General features: G+C 31.2%; 1 protein-coding gene across 1 annotated transcript; it reads left to right on the plus strand.

Annotated features, from left to right (window-relative positions):
* The first annotated feature begins 2,181 nt into the window (after window positions 1-2,181).
* On the plus strand, window positions 2,182-14,571 carry LOC139490927 (protein FAM221A-like). The gene is made up of 8 exons (XM_071278073.1): window positions 2,182-2,346; window positions 5,539-5,617; window positions 8,888-8,982; window positions 9,410-9,609; window positions 9,807-10,016; window positions 10,355-10,468; window positions 10,757-10,863; window positions 12,431-14,571. The coding sequence occupies exons 1-8, from the start codon at window positions 2,270-2,272 to the stop codon at window positions 12,533-12,535; spliced, it is 987 nt and encodes a 328-aa protein (XP_071134174.1). The 5' UTR covers window positions 2,182-2,269; the 3' UTR covers window positions 12,536-14,571.
* The last annotated feature ends 243 nt before the right edge of the window (window positions 14,572-14,814 follow it).

A 14,814-nucleotide genomic window follows, 5' to 3' on the forward strand; every position in this document is an offset into this window, starting at 1 on the left:
TTTGTGTTTTGGTTATTTTTTTCTTATACTGGATGCAATAGGTCTATCATATTTGGTGTATGGAATGATTGTAAGGTGTACATGTCCACTTCAAAGGTGTCATCTGACCTTGACCTCATTTTCATGATTCAGTGGTCAAAGTTAAGTTTTTTAGTGTTGGTCTTTTTTTGTAATACTATATGCAATAGGTCTACTATATTTGGGTGAATGGAAATATTTTATGATGTACATATCAGTCTCACAGGTTTTCTTTGACCTTGACCTCATTTTCACAGTTCATTGCTCAGTGTTAGCTTTGTATTTTGGTCTGTTTATTTTAACTATAAGCAATAGTTCAAATATATTTGTTGTATGGAAGAATTGTATGCTGTACATGTCTGCCTGGCATGGTTAATCTGACCTTGACCTCATTTTCATGGTTCATTGGTCAATGCTTAGTTTTCTTGGTTAAGTCTGTTTCTTTAATAATAACTATAGGCAATAGGTCAACTATAGTTTATGTAGTGTATTAAATTATTGTAAAATGCTCATGTATTTCTTGTTTGATTTATATGACCTTGACCTCATTTTCTCGGATCATGTTAAGTTGATGTGATAGTTGTAATAAAGCTTTATATTTAGTATAAAATTGAGAATGGAAATGGGGAATGTGCCAAAGAGACAACAACCCGACCATAGAAAAAAACAACAGCAGAAGGTCACCAACAGGTCTTCAATGTAGCGAAAAATTCCCGCACCCGGAGGCGTCCTTCAGCTGGCCCCTAAACAAATATATACTAGTTCAGTGATAATGAACGCCATACTAATTTCCAAATTGTACACAAGAAACTAAAATTAAAATAATACAAGACTAACAAAGGCCAGAGGCTCCTGACTTGGAACAGGCGCAAAAATGCGGCGGGGTTGAACATGTTTGTGAGATCTCAACCCTCCCCCTATACCTCTAGCCAATGTAGAAAAGTAAACGCATAACAATACGCACATTAAAATTCAGTTCAAGAGAAGTCCAAGTCTGATGTCAGAAGATGTAACCAAAGAAAATAAACAAAATGACAATAATACATAAATAACAACAGACTACTTGCAGTTAAGGGAGCTACCATTTGATTTTTACGGGGGGCTAGGATGAAAAATTTGTCCTGCATTTTTTTTTAGTTGTAATTTCTGTCCTGCCTTTTTATTTTTCACTCTATTCTGTCCTGCCTTTTTTTTTTTAGTTTATCCTGACTTTTTTTTTTTTGCAAGTGTCTCATCCTGCCTTTTTTTTTAATCAAAATTCCTGTCCTGCCTATTTTTTTCAAATTTCATCCTAGCCCCCCCCCCCCCCCCCCCATAAAAATCAAATGGTTGCTCCTTAACTGACATGCCAGCTCCAGACTTCAATTAAACTGACTGAAAGATTATGATTTCATCATATGAACATCAGGCACAAACCTCCCGTTAGGGGTTTAGTATCATACCATCAGGACTATCAACATAATATCAATGATTTCATTAAAGAAGGCAAGACATTTCAGCGTGTGCACTCTTGTTATTTCATAAGCTCATGTACTGGACATCATGTTGATTCATGTTTCTCATTAGCAGAAGATAAATCTTGAAACTAACTTTATTTCTGTTTATATTAACTTCATAGGAAATTAGCATATGAACATATGTTCAGCTGTATCTCATAATTTAATTATTTCATTCAAGCTTAACATGAAAAATGACATCTTCATAGTTTGCTTTTGATGACACGTTTGCATCTTCTTTGTGTGAAACTGCTTTAACATCCTATTCTTTCACTAGAGTGGCGCTATAATGAATTCACTTTTCAGTTCTTTTTTTTGATTTGTCAGTCCCTTCAATTAATATTTCTGTTATGTTTCCCTCAGGTATTATGTAATAGAATGACTTCATACTTGGTTAGCAGCTGGACTATGGTGAGTTGTAATGTGTGTGGACTTCTCTTTCAAATTTCAGACACCTGCTTCCTGTTTTCAGATACTTTGAATTTTTCAATTTTTCAATAAGTTGCAGACAGTTCTCCAGTCCTTTCTGATTCTCTATTGTTTAAAGTTTAAATTGGTCTTTAATTTTACCTCTTAAAGGTATGGTAAATGAATGTTCTGGCGAGAACATTGTATGTCGATTGGCCTTTTTTACAGAAAAGATCGAAGAGTCTAGAAAACACCGAAGTTCCTTAGTCACGTTTACGAATGGCGACTAGAGTCGTAGGAAATAGTCATAATATTTGAACTATCACACGATTAAGATTTGTACCAAAATGGCAGCTAGACAATATCATTTGAAATTTGACAAATCTGCAGCATCTGCTGTGGATGCATATGCTGAGTATAAAAGGTGTTACACGAGCAAAATAATTGATTAAAGTTGGTAAATGACAATGTAAAAAGAAAAAATCACAAAAATACTGAACTCAGAGGAAAATCAATTCGGAAAGTCCCTAATCACATGGCAAAATCAAATGACAAAACACATCAAAAACGAATGGACAAGAATTGTCATATTCCTGACTTGGTACAGGCATTTTCAATAGTAGAAAACGGTGGATTAAACCTGGTTTTATAGCTCTTCTTCTTCTTTCGTAAATCCCTCCAATATTGGAGCAGCTCTAAACCTCTCACTTTGTTGACCGTCTCATCAAAAACAAATGGACAAGAACTGTCATATTCCTGACTTGGTACAGGCATTTTCAAATGTAGAAAATGGTGGATTAAACCTGGTTTTATAGCGCTAAATCTCTCACTTTGTTGACAGTCTCATAAAATTCCGTTATATTTACAATGATGCGTGAACTAAAATGACATAATAAATAAAATAGTCAAAATATGGGTCACAGCAGTCATCATAGTGTAACAATTTTAAAAGGAACAATTTAACAGATCTAACTCAAAAACCTTTTACGTGACGGTACCCAAATTGCACCTATTTTGACAGTTTTTTCACCTACGATTTTTTGTGATAAAGACAATAATGTCCATTCTGTGTTTATTTTGTAGCCGTATCCTTCTTTATTATATAGGTATACCAATTCGATTTTTAATCCATATAAAATCATAAAAAAATTGGTCTAAACTGACCCCCAAACCATCAATGATTCTGAAATGAGGAGTACCCAAATTGCATCTATGCTTAAATTCGCATCGTCAAAAGTCGAATAACAGAGCTTTTGTTTAATTTCTTCAAATATTTTGAACAATTTGATATAAGTCCATGTTTACTCTTTATTTTTTTTTAAAATGGTACTTGTAACATATTGTATTTGATCATTTTAAAAAGATGACGTTTTGATGACGTCGCATAGTGACGTTTCAGTACATTTTGCTTTTTCAGTAAACACTTCATCTATTGATAAATACTGTGAAAGTTTTGCGCATATCTAAATATTTTCACCTATGTTGAAAGATGTGCATAGTATCAAATCATAAAAATACAAATTGTGTAGTCTCTAGGAAATCCTGTAAGATGTCCGCTGCTATTTTTGCTAAATAGGTGCAATTTGGGTACTCTGTGCAATTTGGGTACCGTTACGTTATCTACAAACACATTCATTGCTTCAGAAAATTTTATACGTCACATATTTTTGTCGTTCAGTGTTTATACAAACAATTTTAAAATTTCACACGGGCAATGTTAGCATACAGGGTTGAAAAATCAAAAGTATATATGAATTAATTTCAGAAATAGACCGAGATTTAAAATAGTCCAAAATTTCTCTAGAATTTATAAGAATCCACAAATAGTTCATTCCACTACGTGATTGAATAATTTTGATGTTTGTGGTTCAACAAATTTTCTAATTCATAATAGAAATATAATAATGAGATTAAAAATGAACAAAAAATGTAATTGATTTATTGTTGATTGCTTGATTTCCAGAGGTACATAAATTTGCAGACTCTGATAAAAAAAACCATAACCCCACTTAAAGTTAAATGGTTGCCCCCTTATTTCTATTTATGGGATGGTGTTATGATATGTGCAGGCATTACCTAAGCTTGTGAAAGGGGACGAAGTCTGTATGAATTGTTTTTTTTATTCAAACATATTTTAACTTCAAAATGGTTAAAAAAAATATGGCAATACTGTAATGTTATGATTTTGGTTCTGTTGTTAGGGATTTTAGTTGTGACGTTATTTATGTTATGACGTCATATTCATTGTAAACTAAGAAATGCTATCATCAGGTAATGTTTTTTCATATGAAAGAATTATTAAAAATGAATTTGGTATTTTGTTCCTTCTTATATTTTACCAGACTGATAAATATATCCGTTGAGTAAGTCTCCTGACAACGAGACCCAATAAAGGAAGTAGATTTCTGCACAAATGCTGAAATTTCCTGACTTTTTTTTTTTTTTTTTTTTTTAATTTTTTGACTTTAATAGGAGACGTCACTTCGTCCCCTTATTAAGTTATATAATAAAAAAATTCTGAGACAAGTGTCTGTGATGGAATGGTTGACTATTCATAATAATTTTACTGCAACAAGTTATGTTTATTCCATAAATATAGTAACACAACTGTATTTTGTGCAATATCAATTTCATCAGTGTCAATGAACACCCTTTTTCACAATCAGGGGTTCATAAAGTGAGGAAAGTAAGTTAAGAATTTGTCCCTAAGTATGCAATCTGGGCTACTTAGGTATTTATATATCAGGAAATGATTGAATAAAATATTTGTTATCATTAAAAAAAACCAAAAAACCCAGAAGGCTCTAAAATATTTTGGCACATGATTAAGATTATAAAAAAGACACCAGGGCATTACAATTGCAGACATGCATGAAAATGCCTGTACTGTTGACTTGATTGATGGGTAAAATATATAACATTCATGTTATGATGTTGTGTTTTGAGTGGAATCTGTATGATGTCATTACACAAATAATATTAAATGATAGAGACTAAAAAAAAAACTAAAAAAAAACAAACTATGATTTATAAGTATATTGGAATGTAATTATGTGTTCAAAGTATGTCTTTTTGCAAATGTATTGATTTTTCCAAATTAAATCAGCTTCTATATAAAAAAAAGAAGTAAAGAATTTGTGTTACAATTTGAATAGCTATCAATTTAATAATTAAAAGTAGCAGTATAAAAACAATTTTAGTTCAATGTCAGAAAAATATAAACTTTTATGTATTTTGCACATGCTCTATAAAACCTCTCCCTTCCCCAGTTTCTGGAACTCATACAAAAAAGTTTATATTTTTCTGACATTGACCCTATATTGTATATTGTGTCCTACGATTTAAATACACATCAAACAATAAAAAGCTAGTGAAAGGCAAAAAACAGGGTTCAAATGATAATAACCTAAAAATATCTTTGTTAAGAAATATTGTGAACAAAAAAACAAAAGCATCTGAATACATGTAGCTTGTGTCTAATATAATGCAACAAGACTAGTAGTCAAAAATCTTTTTTTAATCTTTAAAAGATATTGATAATAAATGATTGAATTTATTTTGAAGATTACCTGTTATGTAGTCAAAATTAATAAAATATCCTGCATGTTTTGTTTAGAATTGTGGGTGATGATGATGGAGGGGTTATGTTTACACCTGATCAGTATGAAGATTATAAGAAGAGAGTTCTTCCAATGGTAAGAATAGTTTATGTTTACTCCTGATCAGTATGAAGATTATAAGCAGAGAGTTCTCCCAATGGTAAGAATAGTTTATGTTTACACCTGATCAGTATGAATTACCTTAAGGTTTATGTACCCTTCTGTAGCCATTTTTGTACGAACTTTTCAAACTTCAATTGTATCAAAACTACAGATATAATGAATAATAGAGATAGGCCATTTTGTACATGTTCCAAGGGGAAACTTGATTTTCTATGATGTGCTAGTGTTTATTTTTTACAAAAAGTTCTAAGTAACCTGTAAATTCCAAAACACCTCGTGCTGAGTCACTAAAGTCGAGCGCACCCTAAAAGGTGTACTTGATTTTGGCCATATTTATACTTGTCCTAATCAATAACTACATTTATAAACTTGTTTTAAGATAGTTTATTCTCATAAAACCATGCAAGTACAAAGGTTACAGAGAAGTTAAAAAAATAGTATACATAAAAATAAAAAATGCATTAAAAATGCATAAAATTCAAAATTTCGGATGAGATAACATATAAAAGAATATATATATAGACTTGTATAGTCAAAGGTAAAAGCTAAAATTGTATAAAGAAATACTTTCTATAAGTAATTCAGTGGTCTCGCTAGCCCAAAATAGAAGGGCGCCGCGCCCTGGGTGCCCTCAGCCGCGCCCTGGGTGCCTTCATCCGCACCCTTCTGCCCTGACGTCTTTTTTCCAAAATTATCTTGTGCCGTTTTGGTAAAATTTTGTTTCATCGATTTCTGATCTCCAAGTTAATTACATATATGACACCTGTGTGATTGCCCCCAGGTTAATCATGTCATTACACTCAATTACAATGATAAAGACTTCAAAGGTGTTAATAACTAGGTAATTTAATTAGGACAATGTATCTTTTTGTCATACTTTTGATGAATGTGTCAGCGAGTGTGTTTAGCTTGGGTCGGCATTTTCGATCTCCAAGTCACAATGGAACAGCGTATATAAGTGAAGACTTTCATGACTTTAGAATTGAATTTAAGTCATCAAAATAAAACTATGCCTTTACAGAAATGCCTTTCATCTCAACTTTTTAGGGGCAAGCACAGTTTTTAATTAACCCAAACGTGGTGGAAATTGATTTTGGAGTTACTTCCCCTGTTTTAGCTTATTACAAATTTGTGCTCTTAAAATATTATCTAGTATCAAAAAAAGGAATAAATTACCAATTGAATATATAATAACATAATAATGTTACCTTAAAGATATTAACTGTCTTTGAACATATTAAAAAATATATATTGCAATTTCTACTTGATAATTATACTTTTAGCAATCCATGTTCTAAACATTGTTAAATTAGTAATGCTCTCAGATACAGATCATATGATGCATTATAAGTTATAATTCCTATATATAAAAAAACCCCACATATTCTTTAATAACGGGTAGAGTGAAGTTCAACTGTAAAAACATAATATGTTGATGAAGATATACTATATCATTCATAACTACACAAACAATGAAATAAAGACTATAGTTAAAAAGCATCTTTATTTAAAAAAAACAACATATACAGTAAAAAAAAAAAAAAAAGAAATTCGTTACACACAGAAACGTAGACAAAAAAATGAGCATTGCCTTTTCTTATCATAAAAAGTGCCCTGCCCTCCACTGACACCCTGCCCCTTTTGATTTCTAGCTAGAGCACTGCAGTATGTTAAATAAATTATGGTTGTTAAGGAAATCAATGCTAGCACTGCATGCAATAATCCTATATCTATCAGTCATCAAATTGCCAAATATGAGAGTACAAGGATAAAGGCTGTGGATTTTCTATAAAAATCATTTATTTGCCACAAAGTCCTCTTTTTCTATCAAATGCAATGAAACAGTAAAAAATAATGCTTTGCATCAAGTTTCCCCTTGGAACATGTACTAAATGGCCTATCTCTATTATTTTTTATATCTTTAGTTTTGATACAATTGAGGTTTGAAAAATTCGTACAAAAATGGCTAGAGAAGGGTACATAAACCTTAATACACCCTGTTGGAAAGATGTGTGGTTCCGTCTTAAGGTGAATCCTCCTTCCTTGGCTGTTTCGGCGCTGTCCACTACAACCTCCAGAGGTGCACCGACTGGGGTGATCACGTCCCAGCCTGAAACCACATGGCTATCCATCCCTTCCTCTACACTTTACTGCTTCCACTGTTCTGACCTTTTTCTCCATAACCACATTGATGCTGTCTCTGCCTCTTTACACAAGTTGCCAATCAGCTTACTTCTTTCCCCTCCAACAATACCAAGTGCTCTCAATGCTCGCCACATAGACTTTCCAACAAACCCTCTGCTTCCCTCTTCCACTGGAAATAACCAAACCCTCCATCCATTGTCTCTACATTCTGCCAGTAGGTCTTGATACTTCAATCTCTTTCTTTCCTTGGCATCTTCTATTCTTTCTTCCCATGACACGGTTAGTTCCAGCAGGATTGCCTGTTTTGTTGAGGCGAACTAAATGACAATGTCAGGTCTCTGGTTTGTTACTGCAATCTGTGGCGGGAATTGTCACTTCTGCTTCAGATCCACCAACATTATAAGCCATTGTAAAATACACATCTGTAGAGTCAACAACGTGTCTAAGACTTCAAACCATTTAGGGTTTAATACATATATTATGGAAATGTGCCCTGCCATGCGAATTGATCACTATAAAAAACTTCAGACATTTTATTTGTTTTTATTTTCCATATATATGTTCTTGGTCAGCTACATATCATTGTAACTTATTGGTTTTACTCAGTGTTTTAATAATGATTTAATGTCAACCCAAATTATTATTATTTTGAGAAGTAATTACATTGTAAGCACAAATTTACATTGTCATGTACATTTATTTAAATAAACTTCTAAATATGCAAGATTTTTGGTAGAAATTAAATGGTATATTCTTTAAAAAAATTCTCAAAATGTTCATTGGGATTCAAAGCAAAACATTTACAGTTAATAAAAGTGTAACTACATACTGCCTTTTATTCAAGCTCATCTTAAAAAATTAGGTTTTATTTTAGGGATGAAGAAAATACAGGTTAGGCTGAGACTTAAACCTATAAGATAAAAGGAGACAAGGAAAACAGCATGTATTATTGATTATAAAGGGACTGTTTAATCTCAGATATCTGAAATAAACAACAGAAATAACATATGATGCATGCATGTGCACAATTTTTAAAATGGCACAACCAGGAATAAATTATTTTAATTAATGTTTAATATTATATCCTATTTTCTTCAGAGAATGGAGAACCGGGTGTTTGTATCCTTTAGTAATTCCACTGGTATGGACTGCAAGATGATTGGACCAGAAACATTGTGCTTTTGTCAACATAGGTAAGAAAGGATTCACTAAGTTGATCTAAAAAAAATGACAAAAAATTGTTTTTAACCATGTGCATTTGTATTTTATTTCATCAGGTGTAACTTTTATGCAGTTGTAATGTTCATTATCATTATACTTGACTTTTATACTAATTTAATGTATATAATGTACATATTTGCATTTTTGTTGGGTACAATTTTTATGATGCTTTAATATTATGAAAAGACTCTCATGCACATGAAATACAGTTTAGGACTGCATGTATAGAGATTTCTATATTTGTTTTCTCCAAAAAATGGATGCTCTCAGATAGATTTATAATGTAGGTGTTATAAGAGTGGAATATTTTTTTTTTTGTGTATATTAAATAATTCTTAGAAATTTACAGAGCCAAATAAAACTATACCAACACTGTATTTGAATTCAATTCTATTTCAGATTTAGACAACATAAAACAGACTTCACTACTATTCCGACAGAGAGACCTATTATGTTACCATGTAAAGTTAAAGGATGTGGCTGTGTTAGTTACCATTACGTTCCACAGAATGGCACACAACCAATCAGATGTTCTTGTAAACATTTTACAGATGAACATTCAGTTAAAAAACCTCACAAATGTAAATTAAGTGTATCAGGTACGTTTTTTCCCTAAATTATCTGTCATCCTTTTGTTTGTATGTACATTATTTTATTTTATTGTTTTAACAACCAAAAAATTGAATATAATAGAAATAATTTTTTAGTAAAGAATAAAATAAAACAATCTGACTTCAATATTTTTATTTAAATAGTGACTTGTAAAAGTAAAATTATCATACTTTTTTATGAACAGGAGGCTGTAAATGCCCAGAATTTAGGAGCTCCTACACATGCGGATGTGGTGAACCTTATCATTCACATCATATGATAGCTGAAACTAAAGATGAAAGGTTAGCTAGAGGTCATCCTGTAGGTCAAGATGTTCCATACCAGGCCATGGGTGGTCTAACAGGGTTCTCATCATTGATGGATGGATATATGAGGTTGGATCCAAGTGGAATAGGTATCACTATGTCATAAGCTGTAATTTTTTAACACCATCTAGTAATTAGTTTTTCATTTTTTTTTCTTTCAAATTTCTGTCTTCTCTAGAAGAAATGTAATAAAATTTCTCACAGCAATATTTTCACTGTTCATTATTATTTTAGTGTGAATAAAAGGAGATGCTAGTTTTGTATCATGACCAAACAAAGCAAAAAATCAAATACCATCTAATATCATTTGAATGTTTAAAAAAAAACTGAAATACATTTACAATTAACAAAAGAAATTTTCGAAAGGTTAAGTCTATTTATGTAACCTACAAGGGAAAACCTATTGAGCATGATATTGTTTTAATAGGTGCACCATCAAAAGAATTTTTAGAACAACCTATAACCTCACATGACCATCCTTTCCTGAGAGCTAATGTACAATCCATCAAGACACATAGGATGAATCAGAGAGCCATTAAAGGTATTTGTTAAATCTAATGTACAGTCAGTGAAGGAAATATCAGTATTATAGAGCAAAAACTTCTCATTGCAGAAGAAACATCCTAATAAAAATCAATATGCTAGTAAATCCAAAATTGTTTAATGTCTATTTTCCTTGTTTAGCATATTTGCAGTAACTTTTCTTTTTTTTTTGCAGTAGTTTTTTTTTTTTTGGAAAAAGGGGAGAGGGGAGGCAAATTACATCAATAAAAATTTTGTTTTATTTTCTAAAGTAGATATTTACAATTTAAGTTTTAATTTTTATTAGGTGGTACAGAGCCAGAGATAGATGAAGATTTAGCAGAGAGAATGTCTGCCATGAGACGACCAGATGAATCAGACATGGATTATTTTGAGCGTCGTTATCAAGAGAGAGTAAGTTATATAAAATTAGTGGAAAAAAAAAATTAAAAGTTGTTTTGTCTAGTATTTTGCTTCTGTATATTTTAAACTTCTTTTTTATAGAAGAAAAATTTTATTAGTCTAAAATCCAAACAAAAGGATTGTTACTAAAATACAAAACAAAAACAAACAAACTGACAGACAGACAGGCATATTAATTTAATAAACAGCTGCGCCATGAGCGCTTGATAAGCCCGATGTCTTGTGTGGAAGTCTTATGCAATAATCATAAATAGTTTCTGAGAAAGTTTTAAGCAATAACCATATATTGTTTTAGAGACACGGCGGGACATGTGAAACCCCCACCCTGTTTTTATACGCCCGTCAAAATTTTGACGGGACGTATTATGGTATACAAATGTCCGGTGTCCGTCCGTCTGTCTGGGTGGGGGGGTTTCACATGTCCCGCCGTGTCTCAAAAGCAATAAATAGTACTTGCTTAAAACTTTCTCAGAAACTATTTATGATTATTGCATAAAACTTCCACACAAGACGTCGGGCGTATCATGCGCTCATGGCGCAGCTGTTTATTTTTTTTTACAAAAAACTAAATATTACCAAAATAAAATTTTGAATCAAAACCAAAAAGTATACAGATCTTTAGATTAATATAACAAAGAAGTGTGTAAAGTTTTAAGCAATAATCATAAATTATTTTTGAGATACGGCGGGACATGTAAAAAAAACCTCCCCCTTTTTTTACAAAATACTCAATAACTCAAAAATGAAATTTTGAATCATCACCAAAAAGTATACAGATATTGAGATTAATATAACTAAGAAGTGTTTAAAGTTTTAAGTCATAATCAAGAATCGTTTTTGAGATACAGTGCGACATGTGAAAAACACACCCCTGTTTTAGTTATAATAAAGTGCCGTAACTCAAAAAGTTTAAATCTTATTTTCACGAAAAATTATACAGACCATTTGACCATCATACGAAACAACTATATCAAGTTTCATGAAATTTGGATAAGTCGTTCTCAAGTTAGGGTGCGACATGTTTACGCCGGACAGACGGACAGACAGACGGACGGTACGACGGACGGACGGACACTGGACGTTTGTATACCATAATACTTCCCGTCAAAATTTTGACGGGCGTATAAAAACAATAGACATTAAACACTACAAACATGTAGCATTGAAAGAAAAAAAAATATATAGATTATTGATACTAATTATAATACTATTTTTGACAGCATGCCTCCTCTTGTTTATATGCAATATCAACAAATTTGTAAAAACCTAATACCATCATAACAAATTGACTTTATTAGAACAGATGTTCTTTACTTGGAATTTAAAAGTTGTGTTTCAAATCTTAATTACTTATTTACTAATTTTAATTTTTACCACCTTAATAAAAGTTATCACTTAATTAGTTTAGGGTGACTTGAATTATTTACCAAAAAAAATGAATAAAATAAAAGAAAAGAATCAAGGTTTTTTTCCAAATGAATAATATCTGCTTGTTAAAAATGTGATATTTGAGTATAAGATCTGGTAAATAAAATATTTAAAAACAATATTTTTGTAGCAAAAGGCTGAAAGGGAAAGATCTCGTGCTAGAGTTGTAGCAGCAAGGTCAAAACCAGCCATTGGAAGAAGGACAAATCCAGCAACTAATTCTAAGTCGAAGTAAACTGAAGTTATACTCAATTAATTTAATCTGACTCAAATTCAAGACTGTGATATTCTAAGACATACCTAAAATTGAAATATTATGGGGAAGGGATATTTTAGCAGTTTTAATCACCAAGTAGTAAAATTTTTAGCATGTCAATTTTTGGCACTATGTGTTTGGTTTTGTCACTTGTGGAAACAACCTTTAAAAAAGTTATCACTTTATTAGTTTAGCATGTTTAGGGTGACTTGTTAAGATGTAAAATGTGTATATATACTTAAATATATTATTTTACCCAAAATAGGAACCACCCTGCCTCCATCTATCTATTGTTCATTTGCCTTTAAAGGGCTTCTCCTATATGGCTATTCAGATATTGATGAAACTGTTCACAGTTATACACCACTACAAAAGTAAGATATATCTTCCTGGTCCTACATCTGACCAGGGGAGTTACTCAGATTTGCTTCCAATAATTAGGAGATAACTGTATTGTATTTTAAGCTTGAACTTTGTTAGACGTAGATTTTGCTGAGTTTACCTAGCAATGCGGAGCAGAGATTTGTAAACGGATATTTGTGACAGTAAAATCTACAATTTCTGAAGGCCAAGCTTACAACACAATGCAGTTATCTCCATTTTAATGCTACATATTAATATAAATGTCATTTAATAAAAATTTTGGCTAAAAAAATGGCATAAATGAAAAAGTCTGTGAAACTGTTGCATCGTCTTTGATATCTAAATAATGTGACGTCATATGTATATTCTGGATGTAAAACATGAATACCATATGTATGTTTACTTTTTGTACCCTTCAGAATAGTTTCAATGTTGACAAAAAGAAGATTTTGAGGCTCAAATGTGACTACTTGGGTTTTTTTTGAGAAATTACATGCCCCAAAATAAATCGGAATTCAAAATGGTGGCTTTCTTAGTTACGGACTGGTAGAACATGGAATCTAACCCTTTAAAATATTTCTCTACGTCCAATGAAAGTTATTGTTACAAACTAATTGCATTAGAATATTGTATTAAGTAGTATAAAAGGTATTCTTTTATGCGTTCACTCTCAGTTCTAGTTTGTTTTGACTGAAATACAATTGAAATCCTTTCGATGTTGAATTTACCATCCAAATAAATATTCTTGAGTTGCACTAATCAGACCAATATATTATCACAGCCAAAATATAGATAATTGTGTTATTAAATTTAAGTGAGAATTGAATAGGAAGGGTATATTTTATGCATTTTTAACAGCTGTCTTTTAATTTCAGTTTTGGGTTACTTATACTTAAAGTCTTTTCTCTATGTTATCATATTGAATTGTTTTGTTTGAAAAGTAATGGTATATATTTTTGTTTTTATTTGATAAATATTGTGATATTCATGATTTTACAAAAGAATAAATACTTGTTGAGTTGAATATATTACAGGAAGGTGTTTATATTTTGTGTCTCTCTCTTATTGGAAAAAGGATAAAAATAATTCATTCAAAATAATGCTTAAATCTAATGATAAATAGGGTTATTAATCATAAAAGCAGAAATTTCATTTGCCCTTTCAATTTAACATTAGTGATACTATAAAAAAGATGTGAAAGTCTTCACTTGACTAGACTAAAAGTTAAGTTTCAGTTACAATTTAGAAGGTACATGACATTACTTACATGTTTCTTATGTAGCATTTATCTGCAATCTTATTTTTGATGCCACTTTCAATTGGATAATTTAGCAGGTATTCACATTTAAGTCCACAATGTATAATGCCAAAATACTCTTTATGCGCTATTCATCTTTGTCCGATATTATACACTTATTGAAAAAAAAATATACATATATTTTAAATCCATATTTCACTAAATGCTTACATTTATTTACTGGATGTGCTTACATATCATACAGTAACTTGATTTGTAGTCATAAGTCAAAAAAGGTACAATAATTTTGTTATGCCATGTTATATTTTTTTTATTATGATTGTCTTTCAGTATTTTTTATTCAATGTTAATTTTGCATAAACACTTATGTTTTCAAATAAATGAAAATAAAAAATGAATTGTATTTATTTACATCAAATGGAATTGACAACACATACAGTGAAGTATATAACAGCTCTTTTATTTCTGTTCTTTATTTTAAAATCAGAAGGAGCAAAATTGCACACCTCACTGCAATTTCAAGATTGCTCCTAGATTCTGATATTGATAATAAAAGTTCTGTGAATCTAAGCACACATTTGAAGGGTTTTGTCACCAGTCAACAGACTATCACTGTTACACTGTTGTAGCTTTATAC

This window comes from Mytilus edulis, chromosome 10 (genome assembly GCF_963676685.1).
Source record: "Mytilus edulis chromosome 10, xbMytEdul2.2, whole genome shotgun sequence".
NCBI lineage: Eukaryota > Metazoa > Mollusca > Bivalvia > Mytilida > Mytilidae > Mytilus > Mytilus edulis.

What these genes read in the sequence shown, in the direction of transcription:
- LOC139490927 (XM_071278073.1), top strand. Translation starts at nt 2,270, where the DNA reads ATGGCAGCTAGACAATATCATTTGAAATTTGACAAATCTGCAGCATCT. An exon ending in TTGTGCTTTTGTCAACATAG is followed by an intron (nt 8,983 to 9,409) that starts GTAAGAAAGGAT and finishes ATTCTATTTCAG; the next exon opens with ATTTAGACAACATAAAACAG. An exon ending in AGCGTCGTTATCAAGAGAGA is followed by an intron (nt 10,864 to 12,430) that starts GTAAGTTATATA and finishes ATATTTTTGTAG; the next exon opens with CAAAAGGCTGAAAGGGAAAG.